Source organism: Dryas octopetala, chromosome 3 (assembly GCF_963921425.1).
Source record: "Dryas octopetala chromosome 3, drDryOcto1.1, whole genome shotgun sequence".
Taxonomy (NCBI): Eukaryota; Viridiplantae; Streptophyta; class Magnoliopsida; order Rosales; family Rosaceae; genus Dryas; species Dryas octopetala.
The window spans coordinates 2,247,389-2,271,129 of record NC_141368.1 but is presented as its reverse complement, the minus strand read 5'-3'; the positions used below and the strand labels follow the sequence as shown (position 1 = coordinate 2,271,129).

Below are 23,741 nucleotides of genomic sequence, written 5' to 3'. Positions count from 1 at the left end.
GCTGGCTATTATCCTCTTTATAAGTTTCAGCTGGAGCTTCTTGTTCTTCATGGGAGCTGTGCTCTTTATAAGTTTCAGCTGGAACTTCTTGTTCTTCATGGGAGCTGTGCTCTTTATAAGTTCCAACTTATAAAGAGCACAGCTCCCATGAAGAACAAGAAGTTCCAGCTGAAACTTATAAAGAGCACAGCTCCCATGAAGAACAAGAAGCTCCAGCTGAAACTTATAAAGAGGATAATAGCCAGCTGAAACCAATCTTGGAATCCATTGCTGATAAATCAACAAATAGATAAATCAACAAATAGATAAATCAACAATTAGATAAATCAACAATTAGATAGATCAAGCGAGGAACAATTCCAATATAACCCTAGTAAGATACACTACCAAGAGCACAGCTCCCATGAAGAACAAGAAGTTCCAGCTGAAACTTATAAAGAGCACAGCTCCCATGAAGAACAAGAAGCTCCAGCTGAAACTTATAAAGAGGATAATAGCCAGCTGAAACCAATCTTGGAATCCATTGCTGATAAATCAACAAATAGATAAATCAACAAATAGATAAATCAACAATTAGATAAATCAACAATTAGATAGATCAAGCGAGGAACAATTCCAATATAACCCTAGTAAGATACACTACCAAATATCGTAATTGACAAGATACAATAAGCGAAAGAACCGATTGCAAATTGAATTACGGATTCCAATATCATGTCAAACCCTAGATCATAACTGACAATAAGATACAATAAGCGAAAGAACTAATTCCAAATTGAATCTAAGATTAACTTACCCGAGTATTGAGCAACTTCTTAAAACTTGCTAACGACCCCGAGGTAAGAGTCTTAGGCACCATCATCTTAAACTTCTCTTTAGGGCAAGGGAACTCAATGTAAGTTTTCTTCTCGTCACCCCAACGGACGACTTTATTGTATCGAGGATCATTGACAACTCTAAACAGCTCCCTAATCATCTTATCTTCGCCCTCCCACTCAGGCGGCATGGCGCCCGGCACTTCTTTGAGAGGGAGAGAGTGATGGTTCACCATGTTTGGTAGATGTCACAGAGAAATCAGAGAAAGAAATGGAGGAGCTGAAACTGAAGATTTGCGGGGCCTTGTGGCTATATATCGAGCAGGGCCCATTTTTTAGGAAGGCCGTAAATTGAAGCAAGCCCAGTTAGAACACCTCGGTCGTTAATTGAGCAACTCCGCCCAGTTTCAAATCCCGGTTTTCATTCAATTTTATAAATTAAATCAAATCCACCTAAGTACTTCTTCTCATGCTTAGAAGAGTTGGTAAGATCTTTATAATTGACCAACCCCACCCGAGTTCAAATCCCGTCATCTCCACTTTTTGTTTTGTTTCTTTTTCAATTGTGTAGATCTGTCAGCTTACGTCTTTTGTATGCCTAATATTCTGATTCGATGACTCTGCCTTCATAATTATTTTTCATGCTTTTATTGCAATTCTATCCTTATAATTTATATGCTTTTAGTGTAAGATTTTTTTTTTTTTTTTTTTTTTTTTTTTTTTTTCAGTTGGGCTTTTAATGCAAGATTATTGTTAGATATTTATCCATAAACATCTTCCAACAAGGTGTTTTTTCATAAATTAATTTATGTCACTGTAATACCATGTGATTATGTAATTAATCTATTAAAATTTTAACACGTGTTTAATTATTAATAACTAAAATCCTAAATAATATTTTTAGAATTATATATGTGGTGTTACCGTTGATTAGTCATACCGCCACATCATGTTAGAGTAACAAAGTTATAAAATGTTTTCTCTTTTGGGAAGTAATAAAAACTAACAATTCTAACTTGGAAATTAGTATTAATTAAAAACTAGTTAAAAACTAATGGCTTTTTTTCAAATGACCTACCCGGATTATACTCCGATTTGCAAGTCACCATTTAAAAAAAATATTGTAACAAATTGCCACCTAAATTTTTTTTAAAAAAATTTACAATGTCACACCTCCGTCAATTTTTTTATTAAAAATAAGGGTATTTTAGTCTTTTTTGATTAGTTTTTTATTATTAAATATAAAAAATATATATCTAAGACACTAAAAGCGTGGATGATTGTTACTCATTGTTACATATGAAACTCATCGTGAGAATTATATTTATGCATTAACAACTGTGGTCAGGGCTTTTATTTAAATTTTGTCTCCTAATTGTCTAGATATGAATATGAATATTAATATTAATATGATTGTGTCTCCTTTTCTTTTTCTCTCATTCTCCGATCCACTACTAGTCCTTAGTTCCTTACCAAATTTATTAATTACCTAAAAGACCTTTCTATTAAGGTAATTAATTTTCTTAAGCAAGATCTGTGGCACGATCTAGATTCACAGGTGATAGATTCTATCTTATTAAGCAAGCTTCACATGAGGTTCGAAGAGAATAATGTAGGAACAAAACTGAAACAAACCCATTTCCATTCTAGGAAGGAAACAAAGTACCCAGTTGCTGAAGTCGTGTAATTTGATCAACCACTGTTGAAAATCAGGAACATGGCTGTCAGAGAACTTGAAAGGGCAAAGAGTAGTTGAGAAGAGTGTTGCAGAGAGAAGCGGAGAGATCGACAAGGGTAATATGCAGAGGTTGCAGAGCCAGAGGTACTACTTGTGGTACGGCCACGGGTCGTCGGGGCTTTATAGTCATTTCACCCGCACCATCATATTCTTGCGGCCATTTATGAAGTCCCCTGCTAGATTTTCAGCTCTCTTCGTCTTCCTCTCCCTCTTCATCGGTGCGTTTGTCTGCACGCGCCTCCTCAACTCCACTGTAAGTCATACACTCATACTACACTGACACTCCACTGTTCCAGTAATCGTTTTTTATTTATTTTTTATTTTTTAATAAATGGTGGTGTGCAGAACTAGAAAGTACAATACTACACTGTATTGTCAGGCCAACAAGCGCCGTGACTGTCGGTAATGTGTTTTTGTGGGCATTGTGATTGTGATTGATGGGCTATGTGTCCAGGTCCAGCACGCTGATTGATGGGCCTAGCATGCTATTCATCTCTATCGTTAATTTTATTAGGTTTTCATTAAGTAATTATTTAACCGTAAGCATGGTATAAACAGAAAAACTACATTGCAATTGATAATTGGACCTCTGTTAACAGAATAATATGGTAAATTCAAATTTACATTTCCAAACATACTAGCTAACCCTAGAAATCATCGACTTTTTTGGCATTGTGTTTAGGGAATAGAGTTAAAAATATTTCCCTTTTTTTTTTTTCATTAGTCAATATACTAATTAAATCATATTAATCTGACCAAATTTGCTTGCTAAATTATTTTATAAGAGGAAGTGTCATTATATATGTCATCATTTTATTTATTAGTTGTTAATCAAGTAAATTCAAATTTAGATAAGTAATAATCCAAACAAATTGATGAGTATAACACTAGTTATGATCTTAGAATAAAAATGGAACACGTCCCACTTTTATTAAAAAGGTAGTCTACAAAGTTGTGTAGTTAAGATGGTCCAAACAGTACTACTCAAAATTTGTAGTGTATATATATTACTATTGGCCCTTAACTCTATTTATCTTATGCTTCGCGCGACAGCCACAGACTCTAGTTGGTTCTTCAAATGAAGGCCCCGTTTGGGATTGCGGTGGAAGACTCAAAAGTTATTGTGAATGACAATTCTCAATCACCTACAGCAGTTTTAGTGTTTGGTAAAAAAATTAAAAACTACTTTTTTCCACAATTCTCAACTCCCCACAACAAAAACAGAAATCAGGTTTCTAGGTGCTTTTGAAAACTACAGTGAATCACAACAACAATGAATATTTTATTTTACCCATAATATCCTCATTGATTTCTATATTTTTAATTTGTTTATTTTAAATTAAAAAAATATGTCCATTGTTAGTTATATTTTATATTGTGATAATTAATGATGATATTTTATTTGCACGATTAAAATTATAATATACCTAAAAAAATAATAGACATACTTATTTAATAATGTTGTTCTTAGAAAAATTAATGCTAAAAAAATTTGTAGCCAAAAATATAAAAAACAAGTAAAACACATGTTATTTTTACCAAACAAATAAGTGAAAGACACTTTTAGCATCATGTCTATTTTAGTAATTATACACAGTCACAGCACTTTTACATTAACATTTACCAAACACTTTGATACTGTTTTTTGCACTCACAGCACTTTTGAAAACATATTTTACCAAACACTCAGCTGCTTTACTTTACAGCTGACTTTACTTCACAGCTGTTTTACCTCACAGCTGTTTTTTCACACAGCAATATCAAACTGACCCGAAGAACCTATAATAACGACCAGAACATCCCAAATCCCTGCTATTCCCAAAAAGCCCCCAAAGCAATTGGAAATCCCACTCAACTGCACTGCATACGACCACACACGAACCTGCCCCTCAAACTACCCCACCACCTTCGACCCAGAGCAAGATCTTGACCGTCCATCACCACCCACGTGTCCGGAAAAAAGGAAGCTGAAGAATGAATTTGGTACCTTACAAGTTACAACCTCCGGAGAAATGAGCCTGCGAGAGTTATTCCAAGAGCTGAATCCAATTTGTCCTTCTGTTTTTATGATTTGCAGTTGTACAAAATTGCCCTTGGAATATCATGTAATCGCGATAGAGCCCACCTCGCATTTTTATAGTCATGGCTTTTTTAATTGCAAAAGCCCACCAAATGAATCCTTGGCCCAGTTCAATGTGCGGTTCGAACTTCGAAATACAACAAGAGTACATAGATGTTACGTTTGTCTTCAACTAAGAATTGGGATTTATAACTGTGCATTTGGGAGAGAAATTACTGGTTGATACATTTAATTTGAATAACTAACTAATTAATTAGTTAATAGTTAAAGTAGGTCACAGTGGGTTGATTAGGGTGATAGACCTGATTCTGATTCTGGAAAACTTTATGAAATTTTTAGGATCCCAATTTCATTCAGATTTTTTTTTGGATGCTTCTAATTGTAATCTCATCCAAATCTTTCTAAAAAATATATATAATATGACTAATAATTTCAAGGCGGCGGGCTATTCCGACTACCAAACTTGTTGAATTGACCACCCTTATCCTAATTTAGTAAAAGATATTTTTACCCCCACTGTAAAATAACCACATAAGACATCTTATTTTCTTAGAGCATGTTTTCTCATTACACCCCCATATCTTCTTTACCACCACCAGCTGACTCCACCCACACCCACACCATCATTGTCATCTTCACACTCCACTCTCTTCCACTACCACCATCTTCAACCTCTACACTCTTAAAACCAAAACCCTATTTGAAACCAAAACCAAGGGAGACCTATTTCATGTTCCAAGGTTTTTGAAACCAAAGAAAGGTCTCAAGAAGAGGACTGAGAGCTTTATGGTCTATAAGTTGGTATTAAGGGAAGATGAATTCATTGTGCAACATATTGAGGTAAAAAGCATTGGAGATGAGGCATTGTTTGTGGGCGATAATCAATCAATATCTTTCTTGGCTTCAAACTCTTCAGAGTGTCAGCCAAACTCCATCTACTACACATATGATTTGATAAATTTTCCTAATTTAGATATTAATGAAGTTATGTGTAATGTGTAATGGACTTTGCTAATTAAAATTAAAATTAAAATTTGTGGATGGACTTAACTTCTAGTTCATTTAATTACAATTGTAACTCAATTAATTTTGTGTTGAACAAATTTAGATTCAATGGTAAGTCTCGGTATTTTGTGGATGACATGGCAGCTCTCTTTCCATGGGTATGACTGACTGTGTTGGGAGGATGGGTCGACTGTTTTGTGATTTGTTTTGCTCCATGATAGGAAGTTAGGAACCAGCTAGGCATATTAATAATTCGTCATACATAACACAATTCACACAAATAGCCAACCTATATATAACTAGTGAAAATATTTGAGGAGCCACACTCGAGTTGCATTGGTTCCGCACCTAAGACATTCTAACACGACTATAATATTATATATTTTTGAGCAAAATTTAACGTGATATATATTATAAATTGAACTTCCAGATATTGATCATAATGAAGGGTCTAAATTTTCAAACTATTACTATAAGAACATAATCAGGAAGTTTGTTTTATCATCAAATCCTTTATGCACATCAAATTACATAGTCATGGTTATTTATGAATATGGAAGTTTGGGATTTTGGAGGCCAGGAATAAATTATTGGACAATTGTATTTTCAAGAGAAATAATAGATGCAACTTATTATAAGGGCCAATTTTATGTGGTGGACTGTAGAGGCAATATTTTGGTTTGTGAAATTAAAGACCCTATGCAAGCACATATTGAGGTTCTTCGTCCAAACATACAAATAAGAAACAGACATTCTTCTGTTACAAATTGGTATCTTGTAGAGTCAGCAGGAGACTTACTGATGGTTTTGCATTTTAAGAAGTTAATATGATCAATTTAACGTTTATAAGGGGCCACTTAGAAGTGGAAATTTTTGGAATTGGTCAAACATGCGGGTAAAGAACTTGGGGAATAGGACCTTGTTCTTGGGAGGTCAAACTTCTTCCTACTCCATTGAGGCATTAAACGACTCTGGTTATAAGGTAAATTGCAAATACTTCACGATTGATTGTGATGAATGTATCCAAATTGTAGGTAATAAAAACATTGGTATGGGTATTTTCAATATGGAAGAGGAAATAACCGAGCAACAATTGAGCAAGTGCCCTTGGTTTAGAGCATCATATTGCATGCTATATAGACAAAAATATATGAAGCCTTGGAAGTACTAAAGTACAAAAGATGAATTTGGTACCTCACAAGTCACAACCTCTGGAAGAGCTGAATCCAATTTACATTCTTGTCCCTCACCGAGAGTGGTTTGCATCGTACTTGAGGAGTCACGAATTTTGCATTTGATTCCTTGTGTTTACTGTCATGTCTGTGGAGAGTAAGTAGTCACTAGTTTTGCATTGACTGAAGAGTGAGTGGTTCTCCACCAAGGCACCAATACCAATATTCCTTGTGTTCTCTACTAAAGTGTGCTTGTACTTCTACTTGTTTCTGCTTGTGTACCATATTTGCCTCCTGGCATATACGTAGGTAGATTCTTGAAAACATAAAGAGGCGAACCAGCTCTTGTGCTTATAATCCCAAAACAGAAAAAGAAATTGGGGTTTTGGGTATACAGTCACTACATTGAAACTGAAATTGGGATGAATATTTTATATGGGCTTTAAACATGCAATGTATAATTACTAGTTGGTTCTAAGAGCTGGTCTTATCTTAAGGCTCAAATTCATGCCACTCTGCTAGTTTAGTCATCTCTTCTTTCTTAGCTCTAAACAGTGATAATCTTTAATGAAAGAAGATTGAAACTCAAGGAAGAAACTTTACTATCCCAACTCCCAAGTACTTTAGAACACGACAAAATAAAACACACAGATCATATATTTCATCAAAACCAAAAAATTGATGGGTTCTGCTGCTATACCCTGATCATATTATAATTTCTCTTTAACATTCTGCACAATGTTAGAGAGAAAGGTCCTTGAGTTATTTCCCATCACTTAATTTATCAAAACCCTCAAATTATTGGGATGTGTATAGGATTCACCCAGTATTATAATTTAGGATATTAACTCTCACATTTGGAGTAGTTGAATAAAATGACTTGTTTTTATATATTCTCTCTAGCCACATGAAGAAAATTAAACAAAAGGAACTCATTGTGGTTTAAGGGAATAATAGGCACATCTTACGGCAGCTTTGTGAGTGCTAAATTCTTTGGCATGTCTGAAGGATTGAGACACCAGTTCTTAATTAAAGTCTTAATTGCCTATTAAGTAAGGAACTCATGAATATATGATACTTATGCTGTAGGTGGTCCTAAACCATATATAGTGAATCAGCCTTCTTCTGAATTTTAACTAGCTTTTAGGAATGGTCCTAAACTTTTTCATTCGCTGCAAATTTATTCTCTCTTCAGGAACTAGAAAACATTTATTTGTGGGTATTGACCAAATACATTTGGTGGGACTGTGGTATAACAAAACAATAATGCTAATTGTACCACATTTTTTTTCCCACATTTGTATCTCACTTGATGTGTCATTACTTTATTGGAAAGATATTTTCTTTTTCTTTTTAGGTCCATTGATTTAAACTACTAAATTTCAATAACTTTTTAGTTTAGGTAACAAAATTAAATAGCATTTAAGATTATGTACTAATTGAAAAGTCAAACAAATTAATAAAGTAAAAGGTATTAGAATTTACAAATATTACATCACATGCCACTACAATAAAAAAAATAAATAAAATATTACATCACAAATATTACATTAATTTATACTATATTGTATTAAAAAAAAAAAAATCAATCCAGTTACAACTTAACTGTGACTGTCTTGGTAAATTGAAAGAGACAACTAACACCACTATACTATATATTATTTTGAGTAAAAGTATTGTTTTAACCTCTATTTATACTATATTGTAATATAATTTCTCTAAAAAAAAAATTCAATGAAGTCACAACTTAACTGTGACTGTCTTACAACTTAGATGTGACTGTCGTTCAGTCACAACTAAATTTGAAGTTGTGAGTGTCGTACAGTCACAACTAAATGTGAAGTTAAGACTACATTAGCAAATTGTCCAGATAATATAAAAGCCTCAAGGGCAATTTTGTCAAAACCTTATAAATTTTAACTAACACTCATCATATGTGGGCCAAAGGATAAAAATGTCAAATAGAAAAGGCTCAAATTAAAGGAGCTAACATATTTGTGACCCAATCTAAAAAACTACATTTAAATTTGGTAGTTCAATTGAAATATTATATCGTCTTCATGCTATACCAAAAAATTATTGAAATTTGGTATTTAATCCTAATTTTCTATTTCTTTTTTAGGTTTTATTTTTAAATTTTTAGTGTTCAATGTATGTTATTTTGCAATTATTCAGGTTATAGGGAAAATTCTTAGATTTAACCAACCCCCCCCCCCCCCCCTAAAAAAATTTAGGATAGTGAAGTAAATTAAGTAACGAGATAATTAGGGTTAGGTCCTTTTTCGAAAAACAGTTTTTAGATGGAGACCGGAAGTGTTTTAAAATTTATAAGAAAATTCTTTTAATTTATAATAAAGTCTTTTCTCGATTAAAGGGTATTTTCCCTCGTAGAGTGTAGAGTAAACTTTGTAAAAGTTGCATAAAGTTGTCAAAAAATAAAAATAAAATGACTTAATTAAAAATCCTAAATCACTATCGGTGTTAATTTAAAAAAAACTCATAAAATATACTAAATTCTAAATCTCTTGTACTCCGGGTAATTATTGTGTGAGCATTTTTCTCTCTTACCGCAAAATGAATACTACTGAAATTCCCAGAGGCCAGCGACTTTCATGGGCTTGGGCCATTGAGGCAAATTTCATCATCGAAGCAAAGCCCGAACTTTTGGACTTATCAGTCCGACCCGACCCGTTTTAGACCCGTAGTCCCAGCGCATGGACCGGAAAATTTCGCCAAGGGATATCTGGGCGAGAGAATGAAATCGTTGATGGCAAATTAGAAATCTCATAGAGAGAGGGGAGAGTGAGGAAGAGCTTCATTGCTTGCTTAATAGGGACTAGCATCAGCTCTTCGTCAATTTTCAAGGCATCACCAGCATCCCTCAAGAGTAAGAGTATGAATTTTTACAACTATATTTTACATATATTATACTCGATCAATATAGTACGGATCCAACTTTGCTTTCTCTTCGTACTTGAAAATTCTTCTTGATCTGTGTCTTTTACTGTTGCGGCTGTGAATTTAGTGCTGAAAGAAAACTGGGTCTTGTTAATTTTCATTTTTTGTATCATATAGCTTTCTGGGTCTACTTATTTCATGATGTTTATAGGACATCCCCCCTTTTTTCTATAAAATTATGGTATTTTAATCTTCACTTGCTGTTCTCATCGAAGAATTGATAATTCATGTATGATGTCAATAGTTTGTGATTTGGATTTGGTTGTTGTCCTGCTGATACTAAAATCATTTTAAGAGTGGTTGATTCCAGCATTGTGAGAAAGGAAATTAGAACATGTTAATATGTTATGAATGTGGTGTGGAATGGAGTGTGGTCCTGTAGATCTAGTGAGAAGATTAAAACTTCATGGTTGAGCTACTAAATAAATGAAAAGGGAGGTTTATGTGCATTTTAATGATAATTACTTACAAGGAGTTTATAATTGACAAAAGCATAGAACTCCTGTTGACGAGGACAATGAGACAGTTAAGTAGCAAAATGTACTGAGTGTATGCTAATTCCGTTCAGATTGGCAAATGTTTCGAGGTGTTTCGAATTTGTACCAACATTGACCATTTTTATTTTGTTTACAGAGTGTAGATTCGTTAAGTTGAGGAAGATCAAGTTTGATATTATGAAGTTCTTTTCTTTTTGCACTTGAAGATTCAGAAGGGATACAATAGTAATTAATAAAGAGATTAAACAAGACAGAGATGTTTTCGTTGTTTTATGGACTCTGGAAATATATGTTTAGTAAGACGGAGTTTCATGTTCTCATTCTTGGAATCGACAAGTCTGGGAAAACGGTAATGCACCTTTGTATCTTCTTTTATTGATTGGGCTCTGATTTTGGTTTTGAAATGCTTTATCTTTGACTCCATTGATGGATTTTATTTTGAATTCTTATTTTCTTCTTAATTTGTAGACTTTGCTGGAGAAGTTGAAGTCACAATACTCAAACTTGGAAGGCCTCCCTCCTGACCGAATTGTTCCCACTGTGGGACTTAATATTGGTCGTATTGAAGTGTCAAATACAAAACTTGTGTTCTGGGACCTGGGTGGTCAGGTTTGTGAAATTCATCCATGCAATTTATCTCAATTTTTTACTTTTTAAGGTTTTTTTGGGTAGTGTTTGTTATTACATATGAGTATCGTTATACTCTCCAACTGTTGCAAATCAAACTCTTTGGTAGTATCAGTTTTATTTTTGGATGGGGTGTTGCAATTATTGATGCAAGATTTTTTTGTTTTTCCTGTCAGCCTGGTCTTCGCTCAATCTGGGAGAAATATTATGAAGAAGCACATGCTGTGGTCTATGTAATTGATGCCACCAGTCCATCTCGTTTTGAAGATTCAAAATCTGCATTGGGTAGGTTATTTTCAACTGCTGAATCTTGTGAACATATATTGTGCTGGGTTTGTAACTATGCTTTTTTTTTTTTCTATGATAGTATACTAATTAAAATTGAGAAATAACAAAATACATGATACGCTAATACTATTACTTTCAACTTGTTAAACCAGAAAAAGTTCTTCGGCATGAGGATTTGCAAGGAGCTCCTCTGTTGATATTGGCCAACAAGCAGGTGAGGCTAACTGACGCCTCTCTCAGACCCAAAGTGTATTTGATAGAAAATTTTAAAAAACCTAATTATAAATTTACATCAAGTCTTGCATATTAAGTTACAGAACCAGAATACTGACAATTTGTTTATGCTTTTTTCCTCAAAAATGTGCGCGCACACAAATCCATATGCATAGGTTGTTCTTGCGTAACAGCTCGACTATATAGAGTTGTAATTCAATGATTCTATCTTATTTCTTTACTATACGGATATCTTTCCCCTTATGCTTGTTGCACTTGGAATCTAACTTTTGTGTGCCTGTGACGAACCTTAGGTGCTGACTGCTGATTGAAATTACTGCATACATTGTTTTATGCTAACCTGGTCCATACTTGTGATCATCTTATTGAAATATTTTTGCATTAGCAGGATCTTTCTGATGCCGTATCAGCTGAGGAACTTGCTCGATATCTAGATCTAAAAAAGCTGGACGAAAGGGTTTACATGTTTGAAGCTGTTTCAGCATATGACGGGTAAGTGGATCGTTTTTGAAGTTCCAGTGCTATGCCAAATAGCTAATCCTTCATTTGCTCCCAAAAAATTAATATGGGAAGGGAAATTTGGCACCTGTACACTATCAAATTCTACTTTCTTCTTCTACATCTTCTCGGCACTGTTATGCAGTTAACATATAAAAATGCAAATGCTTACACTTTGATATTTGATTGCAGGATGGGTATTAAGGAAAGTGTAGAGTGGTTGGTGGAGGTAATGGAGAGAAGCAAGAGAACTGAAATGTTGAGAGCTCGAGCAGGAGTAGCAGGCACAGCTACTGCCTAGAATGGCCTGTTGTATCTATCAATATGCAGTTGTCTTGCCCTGCTTCTGTAACAATTGTGTAAATAAACCAGGGTTTTTGAATGTTCATTCATTACAACATGATTCAAATCCAAAATCGAATTGCTTAGTGCTGCTGCTTATTGTTCACTTTTCAACTGGAAATTCAGAATGTAAGATAATAGCACTTGATTTCATCTTCTGTTTCGTTGTCACAAATTTTTCGGCATCCATTTTAAACTGAGTCTGAAGGGAAGATTACAATTCAGGAATCATGAATAAGAAAAGCTAAGAAGCTCATACTCAAAGGTCCAAGTACATTAGTTTATTTATAACAAAGCTGGCTTGTTTGCAATAAGTCACATACATAATACAGTAAAGAAAGCAAGGGACAATAAAAGCCACCACCCCAGGCAAGAAACTGAAGGTATGAACTTAAAACCCATCTTTGCTTGAAGAGTTGAAGCTTCTTCACCAGTCCAAGGTACTGTGCTATGCAGCTATCTGTTTGACTCTATCCTTCACTGCTGGTTGGGGTTCTTTGTCAAACAAAAGAAAAAATAGTCAGTTTTCAAAATTGTAATCGCACCCAAAATCCAAAATACAAATTTAATGTAAAAATAAGTAATGAAAGCTTACTGGAAATGAGGGCCTTAGGCCTTGTCTTGAAGAGAATCCGGTGGCGAATGATTCCAATGACTAGCAATTGAACAGTTGCAGAATGGCCATCACAGTCGGAGTGCTTCACTTTCTTCAACACCAAGAACGGGTTCTTCAAGGCCAGCTTGGTCCCCGTCAATTCGTGATACCCAACGGTGAATGTGTAGGTTTCCTGAGATGAAGGGCGGCAGAGGAGGCCGATTTCGAGGTTATGGAGGCGATCTTGGAATTGGGTCTGAACCTCCACCACCCCTTGCAATTCCACCATCGCCCATTCTCGGCAGCTCTCTCCGCAACTGCACTTCACCCGAATCTGCATTCTGTGCTCTTCACTTTTCAACTCATCTCAAACTTGTTGCTCTTCCCTTTTTCAATGCCTTTTTATTTGTGAATTGTAATGTGGAGAATTGGCGCTAACAATTCCCGCTTTCTGTTTTGGGCCTCAGTTCCTGCAGCCCATTATTTGGGAAATGGGCCTTCACAGGTATTGATGCCCAAACTCACAGCACCAAGAGAAAAGTAGAGGGAAGCCCGTGTCCTAGTGAGGATAGGATAGGAAATAGGCTACTTCTCTTTGTTTTTGGTCAGAAAAAGGCCACTTCTTATAATGTCTCGCATTCTTATTTTCTTGTTTTTGCTCCTCCTTTCTTATGATGCTCCATTGGTTCTTCCTTTTATAGCTGTCAGTTTTCTTGTTTTTTTGGTGAGAAAAAGGTCACTTCTTATAATGTTGCGCATTCTTGTTTTATTGTTTTTGTTCCTCCATTTTTCCAATACTATGGTTCTTCCTTTTATAATTGTCTGTTTTCTTGTTTTCTTGTTTTTGTCCTTGTTTGTTCTCTGGTTCTTCCTCCTTTTGTTCAGTACTAGTTTGGTTCTTCCTTTTATTCTTTTCAGTGCTTTCTTCCTTTCTTTTTTCTTTGGCCATGCTGGTTCTTCCTTTCATAATTGTTATATTGTAGTGTTTTAGATCGGTAGTTTAAGAAGATTGAAGCCCTGTCGTCGTAGCTAGGAAGATGGTTTCATTCGGAAGTACTAGCTAGAGCTTTAATTATGGTCTATAAGTTGGTAAATACCGTAAATTCAACATGTTGACGTCAAAAGGATTGAAGATGAGGCTTTGTTTGATGAATTCATCAATCAGTATCTTTCTTGGCTTCAAACTTTTCAGGGACTTCCTCTACTACACATATATATGATTTGAGAGATTTAGATATTGACAAGAATGTTGCGCTTGCATTTTAATTGGCTGGTGTTGCCAGGCCTCGTTTTGTTTTGTAGTTTCTTGTTTTTGGGCCTTTGGCCCCCCCCATTTACAAACAAAATAAAAAATAAAAGATTTTACGTGTCTGGCTACCATTGGTTGTGGTAATTACAGGACTGTGAGCCGCAAAAGAAGTAGACACCTTGATATATAATTTGGTACGTAAAGTATATATACGCGCCTCTTCTGCTCTTTGTAAAGAAAAAAAGAACCCTAGAGGTTTGTGCCGCCATGAAAGGAGATACCAAAAGAAGGGGTAGATCGCTTGAGTTGTCCCTTGAAGCACCGTCTCACTTAAAAAGATCAAGAAGAACATCATCAGAATCAGAATGTATGTATATTATGAATAATATTGATGATCTCCATTGCTACTTATTGGTTGAAATCCTTTGTCGACTTCCTTGCAATAAATTGGTTTTTCAATGTAAGTGTGTGTCCAAGCACTGGTGCACTCTCATCTGCGATCCTTATTTCATTGGCCGCTTTCTGCGTCTCCAATTTGATAAGCAAAAGACGATAATGGGGAGCAGTCTGATAAACCCCAAAGGGGAGAATATCCCTACTGGAATCTCGTATCCTGTGTTCAAAAGACTCATGAGGTTCCATGGTTTGAAAGAAACGCCAGTTGTGGTAGGGACCTACAATGACTTAGTTTTGTGTTGTGCAAGCAAGGAATACCAACGCGATTACTACATCTGCAATCCCTACACCATGCAATGGGTTGCTCTTCCGCCCGCCCCTAGTAGATGGAAATATTCAGTACCAGTGGGACTCATCTGTGACACTCCCTACTGTGGTCCCTACAATGATCAGAAAGGATCGTATAATGTGGTCCAGGTTAATGCTGAGTACAGGTGCATGGTTGTGAGAATTCTTCGTCCTGGACCATATTATAAGACATCTGATTCCTTCAAATTTCTCGTGGAGTTGTTTTCTTTTGAGACTGGTAAATGGAGAATGTTAGTTGTATCATCCGATCTGAGTCTTCAAATAATGGACCACAAAAGCCTTGCTTACAATGGAATGTTGTATTGGTTGGGTGATATGAGTGGCCATCTTTTAGGCTTGGATCCGTTCATAATGTACAACATTGCTAATAGTACTGGTAATGGTGATGATATTATTAATCATTATAAATGTCGCGTTGTTGATGAACTAGCTGTAGCTGTAGAGGAAGACGGCGAAATTGCGATTCAGTGCCTTGGTGTGCACGGAGGTTGTGTGCAGATGTGTGACTACACCTACTCAAGTGTGTCATTGACTCTATATGTTTGGGAGTTGAAGGAAGAATTACAAGAAGACGATGATAATCATATGGTCGTCCATGGAACTGGAAAATTTTGTTTGAAAGATGCGAAGACTTATTCACTAGACCCAAATATGGTTCCAGAAAATGATCAATTGGTGCTTGAGCCATTAGCTTTTGATCCGGGCAATGCTGCTATTTTTTATGTATATATTGATGGAGATCTTGTCAAGTGCAACATTCGTACAAGAGAGTGGTCAAAGTTAGCTGCAGACAAGATTACATATGATGTCGGTGATAAGTGGTTCCCATATGTGCTCCCATGCTGGCCGACACCAGTTCCTAGACTACCACAACAAGCCCGCCGCCCATGTCAGCTAGTCCATGGTGGAGGAACTAGCAGCAGCTGCTAGTTCAGCAGTCCACTTGTATTTGCGGCGGTCTTTATTAATTGTTTTTTTTTTATTATTTATTTTGATAAACTGTTTCTTAGTTATTGTTATATATATGTGTGTAGGAGCAGTACTGAGAATTTAATTAATTCTGGATCATTTATATATGCACCGCTTATCAAATAAAGCAGAAATCTTCTATTTATACCTTGAGAGGCTTGAGCAAGCTAGCTAGTCCAAGTTTTATTAAGTTGGATTGGACTTGCAGCAGTGTTCAGTTTTAGTTTTGGTGGTGCAGTTGGTGTTCTGTTTTGGATTTGCTATTTATTGTTTCAGATTGCTGTTGCAGTTGGCGTTTCCTTGCTTTGGTTAATTTCCATTAGGGCTAGCTTGGAGCTATACATGTAGCATGCTGAAAGTGATCTCCTTTGACCAAAAACAATGAAGGTAACTAAGTTTTGACCAAATAAGGTAATTAACCTTTTTTGGTCTTATATTAAAAATAAAAATAAAAACATTTTTTGGTCCAAAAGAGCAATAAGAACAAAATAGAGGGAGGGCCATGGAACTCGAGAGCAAAAGTGAGCAAAATCGCAGTGCACAGGACATAAATATTACAACATACACTGCTAATACATACACTAAAGTTAAAGATAGACAGAGAGATGTTAAACAGTAGGAGAAAACTTTGCCCGGGCAATCTCTTTTCTAAGAGAGTCCTTACAGCATTGTCATAAACTGACACAAAAAAAGAAAAAAGGTTAGGGCCGTGGAAGTATCTTGGTACAAAGTTCTATAAGCTGTACAATGATTGAAGTCAGTGCAACTGTGCATGTTTCACATTGATTCTCTATCTCTGCACTTTTCGTTTAGATCTGATCCCCCAGAACTATGTAAACTTGCATTCCTGGTGTCTGCAGGCCCTGACAGTGCTTGTTTCTTAAGCACAGGGCTATCCACATCACAAAATTGTTGGCACAAAATATCTGTTTGGCAGAAGTTATCTAAACCAACATTTTTCAAGGTCAAGTCACTACTTTGGGTTCTTGATGAGCTTAGTTGCTGCTGAAAGTACTCCTCAATATGCGGATCATAGTCCAGTGGGATTGCACCTGTGAGAGTTTTTATAGCAAATTCAATGCATGGGTCTGGCCATGAATTCCCGAAAGGCAATTCAGTAGGGGATCCTGACTTCTGTTCAGCCTTATCATCCGTTCCAACTTTTCTGCCATGTTCTAGTATATCATGGTTGCCCGGAGGCAAAAGAACATTGCATTCCTGCTTCTTGTTGCTCTTATTGTCTGTTTCTACGTTCCGAGAACGATATTTTGGAGTAGCCAAGTCCCCTGAAGAATGCTCCATATTGCTCCTGGAATTGTCAAACGGTATTCCAGTGAGAGTCTTTATTGCAAATGCAATGCATGGGTCTGTCAAGAAATCCCCGAGAGGTAAGTCCGGAAGTCCTGGCTTCTCTTCAGCCTTAAAATCAGTTTCAACCTTTTCTGCCTGCTCTTCTGGAGTATTTTGGCTCCGTGAAGGGGAACCAGGAGCACACCCTTGCTTCTCATCACCATTAATCACTGGTTCCACATTTTGGGCATGCTTTTCTGGCTCAGTCTTGAGATGATCAGGCTGTTGGAATGCACAACCAGCTGCATTGCCAGGGGAAGAACCTTCAGTCGTGCTGGGTACTCGCTCCCCTGACTGTTTAATTGCAACTCGACGTGCTCGAGTACTTGTTTTCAGTTCAGGCACTGGATCAACTTCAAGTCCAGCTAGTCGCTTTGAAGCACGACGAGGCAAGTTAAGCTCTTTCTTGTTCTTGGATTTGCACAGGCCAAGTTGGGTCTTTTTACTTTCATGTTTTACAACCCCACTTTCCAGAGATTGCTTATCTAGCAGGCTTCCAACTTCAGGAACTGAAATACATGCACTTTTAGCAGAATCACCATCTTGTTCTTTTTGCTCAGAATCTTTGGCTTCCGGTAAATTTAAGCTGCTCGATTCAGTGCCCACCTCACCTGCTGCATGTCGTAAATTCATATTAGATACAAGATATGAACATAGTAAAGTAGATTAAAGGTTGGCCTTGGGAAATCAATCCAGCTTCCTACATTAAAAAAGAAAAGGAAAGCTTCATGTCTATTTTCAGAGTCTCAAATCTCATTCCCACAGAAAAGAAACAGATAGACAAAAGAACAATGAATATATTATATATCTATGAGAGGACGAAATAACAGTACCAAGCCAATGTAAAAAAGAGATGAAAGTTGAACAGTACTCTGATCAGAAGTATGTTCCGGGAGGGGTGGGCCTTCTCCATTACATGCACTATTAAGTATCTGTCCATCCTTCATTATGATCTCATTCAAGTTCGGGTTTTGATTGAAGTTAGTCTGTCTCTTTGTTCTGCTAACATCTAATTTCTGTTTCTTGGTAACAGCAGACAACCCAAATAAGGAAATATATTAAAGAAAAATTAGTGATATTGTCTCTAACAATCAAAATTTATAGTAGGCATAATAAGGTATAAACCCAGAAAATCCAAGTTTTAGTACACTTACAGAGGCTTTTTCATCTTCTGATTCCTTATCATTGCTACCACTCAGCTTCAGCGTTAGCCTTCCTGACTCCTCATTCTCAAGATAGCGAAGTACATCCTTCATGGAGCGGAAGACTTTTTCACTTACAGGATCAATATAGTACTGCATAGATTGAATACTGGTCAAAGAATGTACTGATGTTTCAGTGGTCAATTTAGAGCACAAATATCATGGAAATCCTCTGTGATTCAGCCAAGCAAATGGAAACAGGGAAAACTTTGAAGATGGCCCATAAAAAAAGAGACTCAGTGGGGTGACTGGGTGAGCTTGCAATTGAAAGAGAGAGTGTTGATTACCGAATCTCTCCTGATCTTATGAGCCTTTTTTGTCATCCGGATTTCTTTGATCCATCCTGGGGGTAGTCCTTCTGCTAAAGTCTTCTCAACCACAACCTAAATTGCTTGAATAATTGAAATTTCCATAACTAAATCAATAAAATCTGATAAATTATACATCTAAATGTAAATAATAAAGAGCAGTTTGAGTCAACGGACATCATTTGCAGATCGCTTGAGAGTCACATTGTTTTTCTGTTGGACTTCATTGCTGATCTGTTTGGCAGTGAGAAAGCGAGATACCTCTGCCCTTGAATTGAATTTATTTCCACTTGAGGGATCGGTATAATACTGCAATAAGCACATACTATAAATATCTGAACTAATTATCTATCTGAAAGAAACCAAGACCTCTCTCCCCCGTATGATCATTTTTTGTCGTTCATTGTAACTTTCAACTCATAATTAATAGTCAAGCAGAATTTAGAAAAATGCTAAGCTGAACTCAAACTGATTGAAGGTATTGGAATAAAAATACCTTTTAAGTTACATGCTATTACAAATGAAGTTGGAAGTATAGTATTACCAATAAATAAGGAATATTAAAGGGTTAAGCATTAGATAAAAAAGCTTAACAATTTAGTCCAAGAATGTCATGCAATGACAACAGATTGATATATAACAGATTTACAAAGGAACTCATAAAATTCACTAATATAATCAACTTGTAACTACTCCATGTACAAATGAAGAGGTGATCAAACAACAGATCCTCAGAATCAGGAAGGGTATTGATTACATTTCAGAAAATTGGTTTCCAAGGGAAAACGGTACATGAAACACATTTGAACACATTAACTAACAATTCAAAGTTTAACTTAAAATTAACCTTTTTGACAAATTTCCTTCATGTTGCATTACTGTTGTATAATCCAAAATCACAAAAATCAGCTTTCTTTTTTGGCATGATTTTTGATATGTTACCTTCTAGGGCATACAAGTTATTAGATAACATCTCTAATGAGCATAACAATCACAACCCTATGAACCCATCTAACATCTAATGCACAACTACTCAACATAAAAACTACTTAACATGCAACCCATGAAGCTAGCTCACACCTAAAGCACAGCTACTAAACATTAAAACTAAACTTCTAATCAGTGTGTAAAACTCTTTTAACTTTTTCCAGCACAAAAATTGGTGCAACCCACTTAGAGAAAAGTAACATAAAGCCAAATTTTAACTTCCAAATGGAAAATTACTTCAAAGATGTTAGAGTTGTGAAGCTCTGACCCTAAAAATAAGGTTTAACAAACTTTGAATATAAAGGGGAAAAGAAAAAGAAAGAAGGATTATAAGAGGTGTAATTTTGTACCTTGTCTCTTCTACCGTTATTTCTAACTTTGACCTCGACGATCCAACCATTTGGGAGCCAGTCCTCGGATACTTGGTCCGTCATCTTGCCGGAAACTGAATTTCCCGGCGACAGTCGCCGGAATATGACTCTCAGAGTATCACTGAATCTCGTCCCTTTCTCTCTCCGTGAGTCAAAAGCTTCAAACTTTAGAGTACTCGGACAAAAGGTCTTCTGAAAGACCCACGTGTTGCCCCAAACTCTCTGCGGAGTGTGGAGGCCGAGAACGTGTCCAACATCGTCGTTAATCGTCTACTACGCTCCTTTTAGTACGGATTCAAAACCTGCTTGTTTGAGTTGTACCTTAAGAATCATACTACCCTCGTGTTTTTTCTAAAAGACTCATTTAACCTTTCGTACAATGTTTAAAATATAAAGGATTGAATGGGACCTCAGAGGATTAAATCTTATCAACTGGATTGTAACGGAGAGTCCACTATTCTAGCAGCGAGTGTACGATCAGTTAAGTGTTAATCTAACACATCCAGTTAATTAACGACACGTGGTCAATGATACGTTTTATGATTGCTCTTTACTGACGCCAGGACCACTGGATCATTACTCTTTTTTTGACATGGAATTGGATAATGGCGTCTGATGCCAATGTACTGTGAATCTGTGACTGATATATGGGATTTTTCTAAAATACCCCTTAACTGTTCCATATTTAGCTGTATGGAACGATCCATCAATCATCATCCACTTTGTATGCAAATTTATAAATAGAATTTCCCTTTATGAATTTTATTACATTTTGTTTGCAAGTTTATAAAACTTTTTTTTACTATAACTTTTACTGTTTATACATTGTTAAGATTATAATACTGCTCTCTTGATGAACAGTTAATACACTCAATGATTGAACTTTGAGCTTATATAATTGATTTTGCGAATGGGGAAGTTGGGAAATCTCCAAACTATGTATTATACACGTATATAATTGTAAAGAAATGAAAAGTAATGCGCATTTTACAACCCAAATTGGTCTGTAATATGTATATATATAGTGAATCTGATGATTCTGATCTGCCATGAAGTGAAAACATACTATTGGAAACTTGTTGCATCCACTTAATTGTGGAGTGGATCGGGTGCGGTTGGGACACGTCGGCGCGAAACTGCGTGAATTGGGTTGATCTTGTTTTTCATGGACTCCATAGAGCTTCGCAGAAACATGGAAGAGTAGTTGGTGCTGTATTTTAGCCTTTGTTCTGTATCTGCATTTGCATTAATGGAAGCTGCTTGAGTAGCAGCAATAGATCGACAAGTGGAACTTTGAATCATCGCTAACAAAACAATGACAATTAGAATTGGGATGGTAACGTTCTTTCGAGCTCGCATGATTCTTATGATAACAAGTGTTGAGCTACAAATTTGAGAAGGGTAGCTGACTGAAGCTTATAGCAGAAAAGAGAAAATGGGATGTTTGTGTTGTTGGTCGTTCACAATTGCTTGAAATTAACAATGAAACTTCTCTATTTATAAAGGGGTCTCTTCTTTAGAGGCAAACCTGTTCCAAGCCACGTGTCTTAATCACACTGCATTTTCTGTTGTATTTCAGTTTTAACAGCTGTATTTTAGTTCCAACAATCTGTGTTGGCTTTGCTTTCCCTTTCTATAAATTGAGCTTATGTACCATTTCTTTGATTAATGGAAATTACTGTGATTTACCTCATGGTATCAGAGCCCTCCAACCAGCTTAATGGCTTCGATTTAGAATTTACCTTTCCTTTTTCTGCTTCTTTCCTGCGAAAATTTAGCCTAACAGTCTTTTGAGCACATTTTGTTTGCAATTTATAGAACTTTTTAGTACTATAACAATGAAGTATTTGTGTTACACATTGTAAAGCTTATATACAGTACTGTTTTCACAAGGAACAAATTTTGAGCACCAAGTGAGTATTTATTGCACTCAACGGTTGAATTCAATACAGTGAACAACTTTGAGCTTATATAATTGATTTTGCTAATGGTAAAGTTGGGGGAATCTCCAAATTATGTATTATACATTGTATATAATTATAAGGAAATGACAAGTAGTGTGCATTCTACAACCCAAACAAGTCTGTAATCTGTATATATGGTGAACTGATATGCCATGAAGTGAAAACAGATTGGACACACTTATTGCATGAAGTTAATTGTGGAGTCGATTGGGTCCTTGAGGGACAAGTCGTCGCGAAACTGCGTGAATTGGGTTGATCTTGTTTTTCATGGACTCCATAGAGCTTCGTCGAAACATGGAAGAGTACTTGCTGCTGTATCTTAACCTTTGTTCTGTATCTGCATAGACTGCATTGGAAGCTGCTTGAGCAGTAGTAATAGATCGGCAAGTGGAACTTTGAATTATTGCTAACAAAACAATGACAATTAGAATTGGGACAGTTATGTACTTTTGAGCTTGCATGATTCTTATGATAAGAAGTGTTCAGCTACAAATTAAAGAAGGGTGGCTTATAGCAGAGCAGAGAAAATTGGATGTTTCTGTTGTTGGTGTTTGTCCACAATTGCTTGAATTAACAATGAAACTTCTCCATTAATAAAGGGGCTCTCTCTGCCTGCAATGCCGGCTTGCATTGAAGAAGATTTTTCTAAACTCAAAATTATATAAAAATAATACCGAGTCAGAGTTCTCAAATGACAAAATTAAGTTGATTTTAGGAAGTCGCTCTCTGAAGAATAAGCTGGCAACATGTGTAACTTATATATTAATATAGAGAGAGCTTTAATTTCATGGTTTTGGACTAAGAAAACCGTTGACTTATCCTTCTAGACCTTTAATTTTAAAATGCATTAATCTAAACTTGTTTCCATGTTTAGCTGGAATGGTCGGCATAGCAACTGGTGTGCAGTACTGTCTGAACTCTGAGCGGCCACCAATTCATAGAATAGAAGATGCATTTTCTACTGTTTTCTCACATGAAGACATCATGCAAAATTTCTAACATTCATTCATTGCACCTCATAAACATAAAATAGATTAAAACTAAAAGGGCCACTATAATTTAGCAATATACTGAATATATTTAAATTTAGTACAGTACAGCCAAATTCATGTTGTCAGCAAGCAGGCTGCTTCATTCAGTAAACTAACATGAAAATGTCTAAGATTGATGATCTGGACAATTAGCCATTAATTTATTATTGTATTTGTATGAGATTTGACTTATTCCATGTTTTTATAATGCTTATAGCTTTTATTGTTCAACTTTTGCGGTTGACTAAACTGCAGCCTGGTACTATTCATGTTATGCATATACTTGCATGGATTGACCATTGAAAGATAAAAGAATTAAAACGCAACTCCCCCATCTCACCAGATTCAGAACTCAAGAGGCATGCACTGGTGAGTAATGACTAGTTTGGAATCTTGACCAAGCAGGAGGAAGATAATCCAATTTTATTAGTGGTACAAGCACATCGATCAATAATAGTCTTTGACACGGGCAAAAAATCTTAGATACAACGGGTGTATACAACACTCCTCTCATAATAAATCCCTCACATCGAAATCACGTGACTGTTTATTATGAGAAGGGCCTTGTTTTCATTCGTTGTATGTAAGAACTTCTCCAAAATGAAGGAGAGGAGAAAAAGACATTCCGACAACTAAGCTGTTCAGATGTCATGACAGACACGGTTAACCCCATTTAGAAATGACCTTTTTAATTTG

At 36.0% G+C, this 23,741-nt stretch overlaps 3 protein-coding genes across 8 annotated transcripts; 1 reads left to right on the top strand and 2 right to left on the bottom strand.

Moving 5' to 3' along the window:
* The first annotated feature begins 9,540 nt into the window (after positions 1–9,540).
* Positions 9,541–12,412, top strand: GB1 (GTP-binding protein 1). Of its 3 annotated transcripts, none has more exons than XM_086236868.1 (7): positions 9,541–9,697; positions 10,402–10,614; positions 10,734–10,874; positions 11,069–11,177; positions 11,333–11,394; positions 11,803–11,906; positions 12,105–12,412. In XM_086236868.1, the coding sequence occupies exons 2-7, from the start codon at positions 10,522–10,524 to the stop codon at positions 12,211–12,213; spliced, it is 618 nt and encodes a 205-aa protein (XP_086092994.1). In that variant the 5' UTR covers positions 9,541–9,697; positions 10,402–10,521; the 3' UTR covers positions 12,214–12,412. The 3 variants fall into 3 exon arrangements, with proteins under 3 accessions (XP_086092994.1, XP_086092992.1, XP_086092993.1); XM_086236866.1 differs by having other exon boundaries at positions 11,800–11,906; XM_086236867.1 differs by having other exon boundaries at positions 9,550–9,703; positions 11,800–11,906.
* An 86-nt stretch (positions 12,413–12,498) lies between these two features.
* Positions 12,499–13,205, bottom strand: LOC147289446 (chromosome transmission fidelity-like protein). Its single transcript, XM_086236869.1, has 2 exons — positions 12,850–13,205; positions 12,499–12,749 (listed from the first exon to the last, which is right to left on the bottom strand). Exons 1-2 carry the CDS (start codon positions 13,187–13,189, stop codon positions 12,703–12,705), a joined length of 387 nt encoding a protein of 128 aa, XP_086092995.1. The 5' UTR covers positions 13,190–13,205; the 3' UTR covers positions 12,499–12,702.
* Positions 13,206–16,321: 3,116 nt separating this feature from the next.
* On the bottom strand, positions 16,322–20,291 carry MBD13 (methyl-CPG-binding domain protein 13). Of its 4 annotated transcripts, none has more exons than XM_086237131.1 (6): positions 20,030–20,291; positions 18,870–19,001; positions 18,672–18,767; positions 18,337–18,477; positions 18,054–18,204; positions 16,322–17,796 (listed from the first exon to the last, which is right to left on the bottom strand). In XM_086237131.1, exons 1-6 carry the CDS (start codon positions 20,111–20,113, stop codon positions 16,610–16,612), a joined length of 1,791 nt encoding a protein of 596 aa, XP_086093257.1. In that variant the 5' UTR covers positions 20,114–20,291; the 3' UTR covers positions 16,322–16,609. The 4 variants fall into 4 exon arrangements, with proteins under 4 accessions (XP_086093257.1, XP_086093258.1, XP_086093259.1 ...); XM_086237132.1 differs by having other exon boundaries at positions 16,322–17,793; XM_086237133.1 differs by having other exon boundaries at positions 18,054–18,198; positions 20,030–20,290.
* Between the last annotated feature and the right edge of the window lie 3,450 nt (positions 20,292–23,741).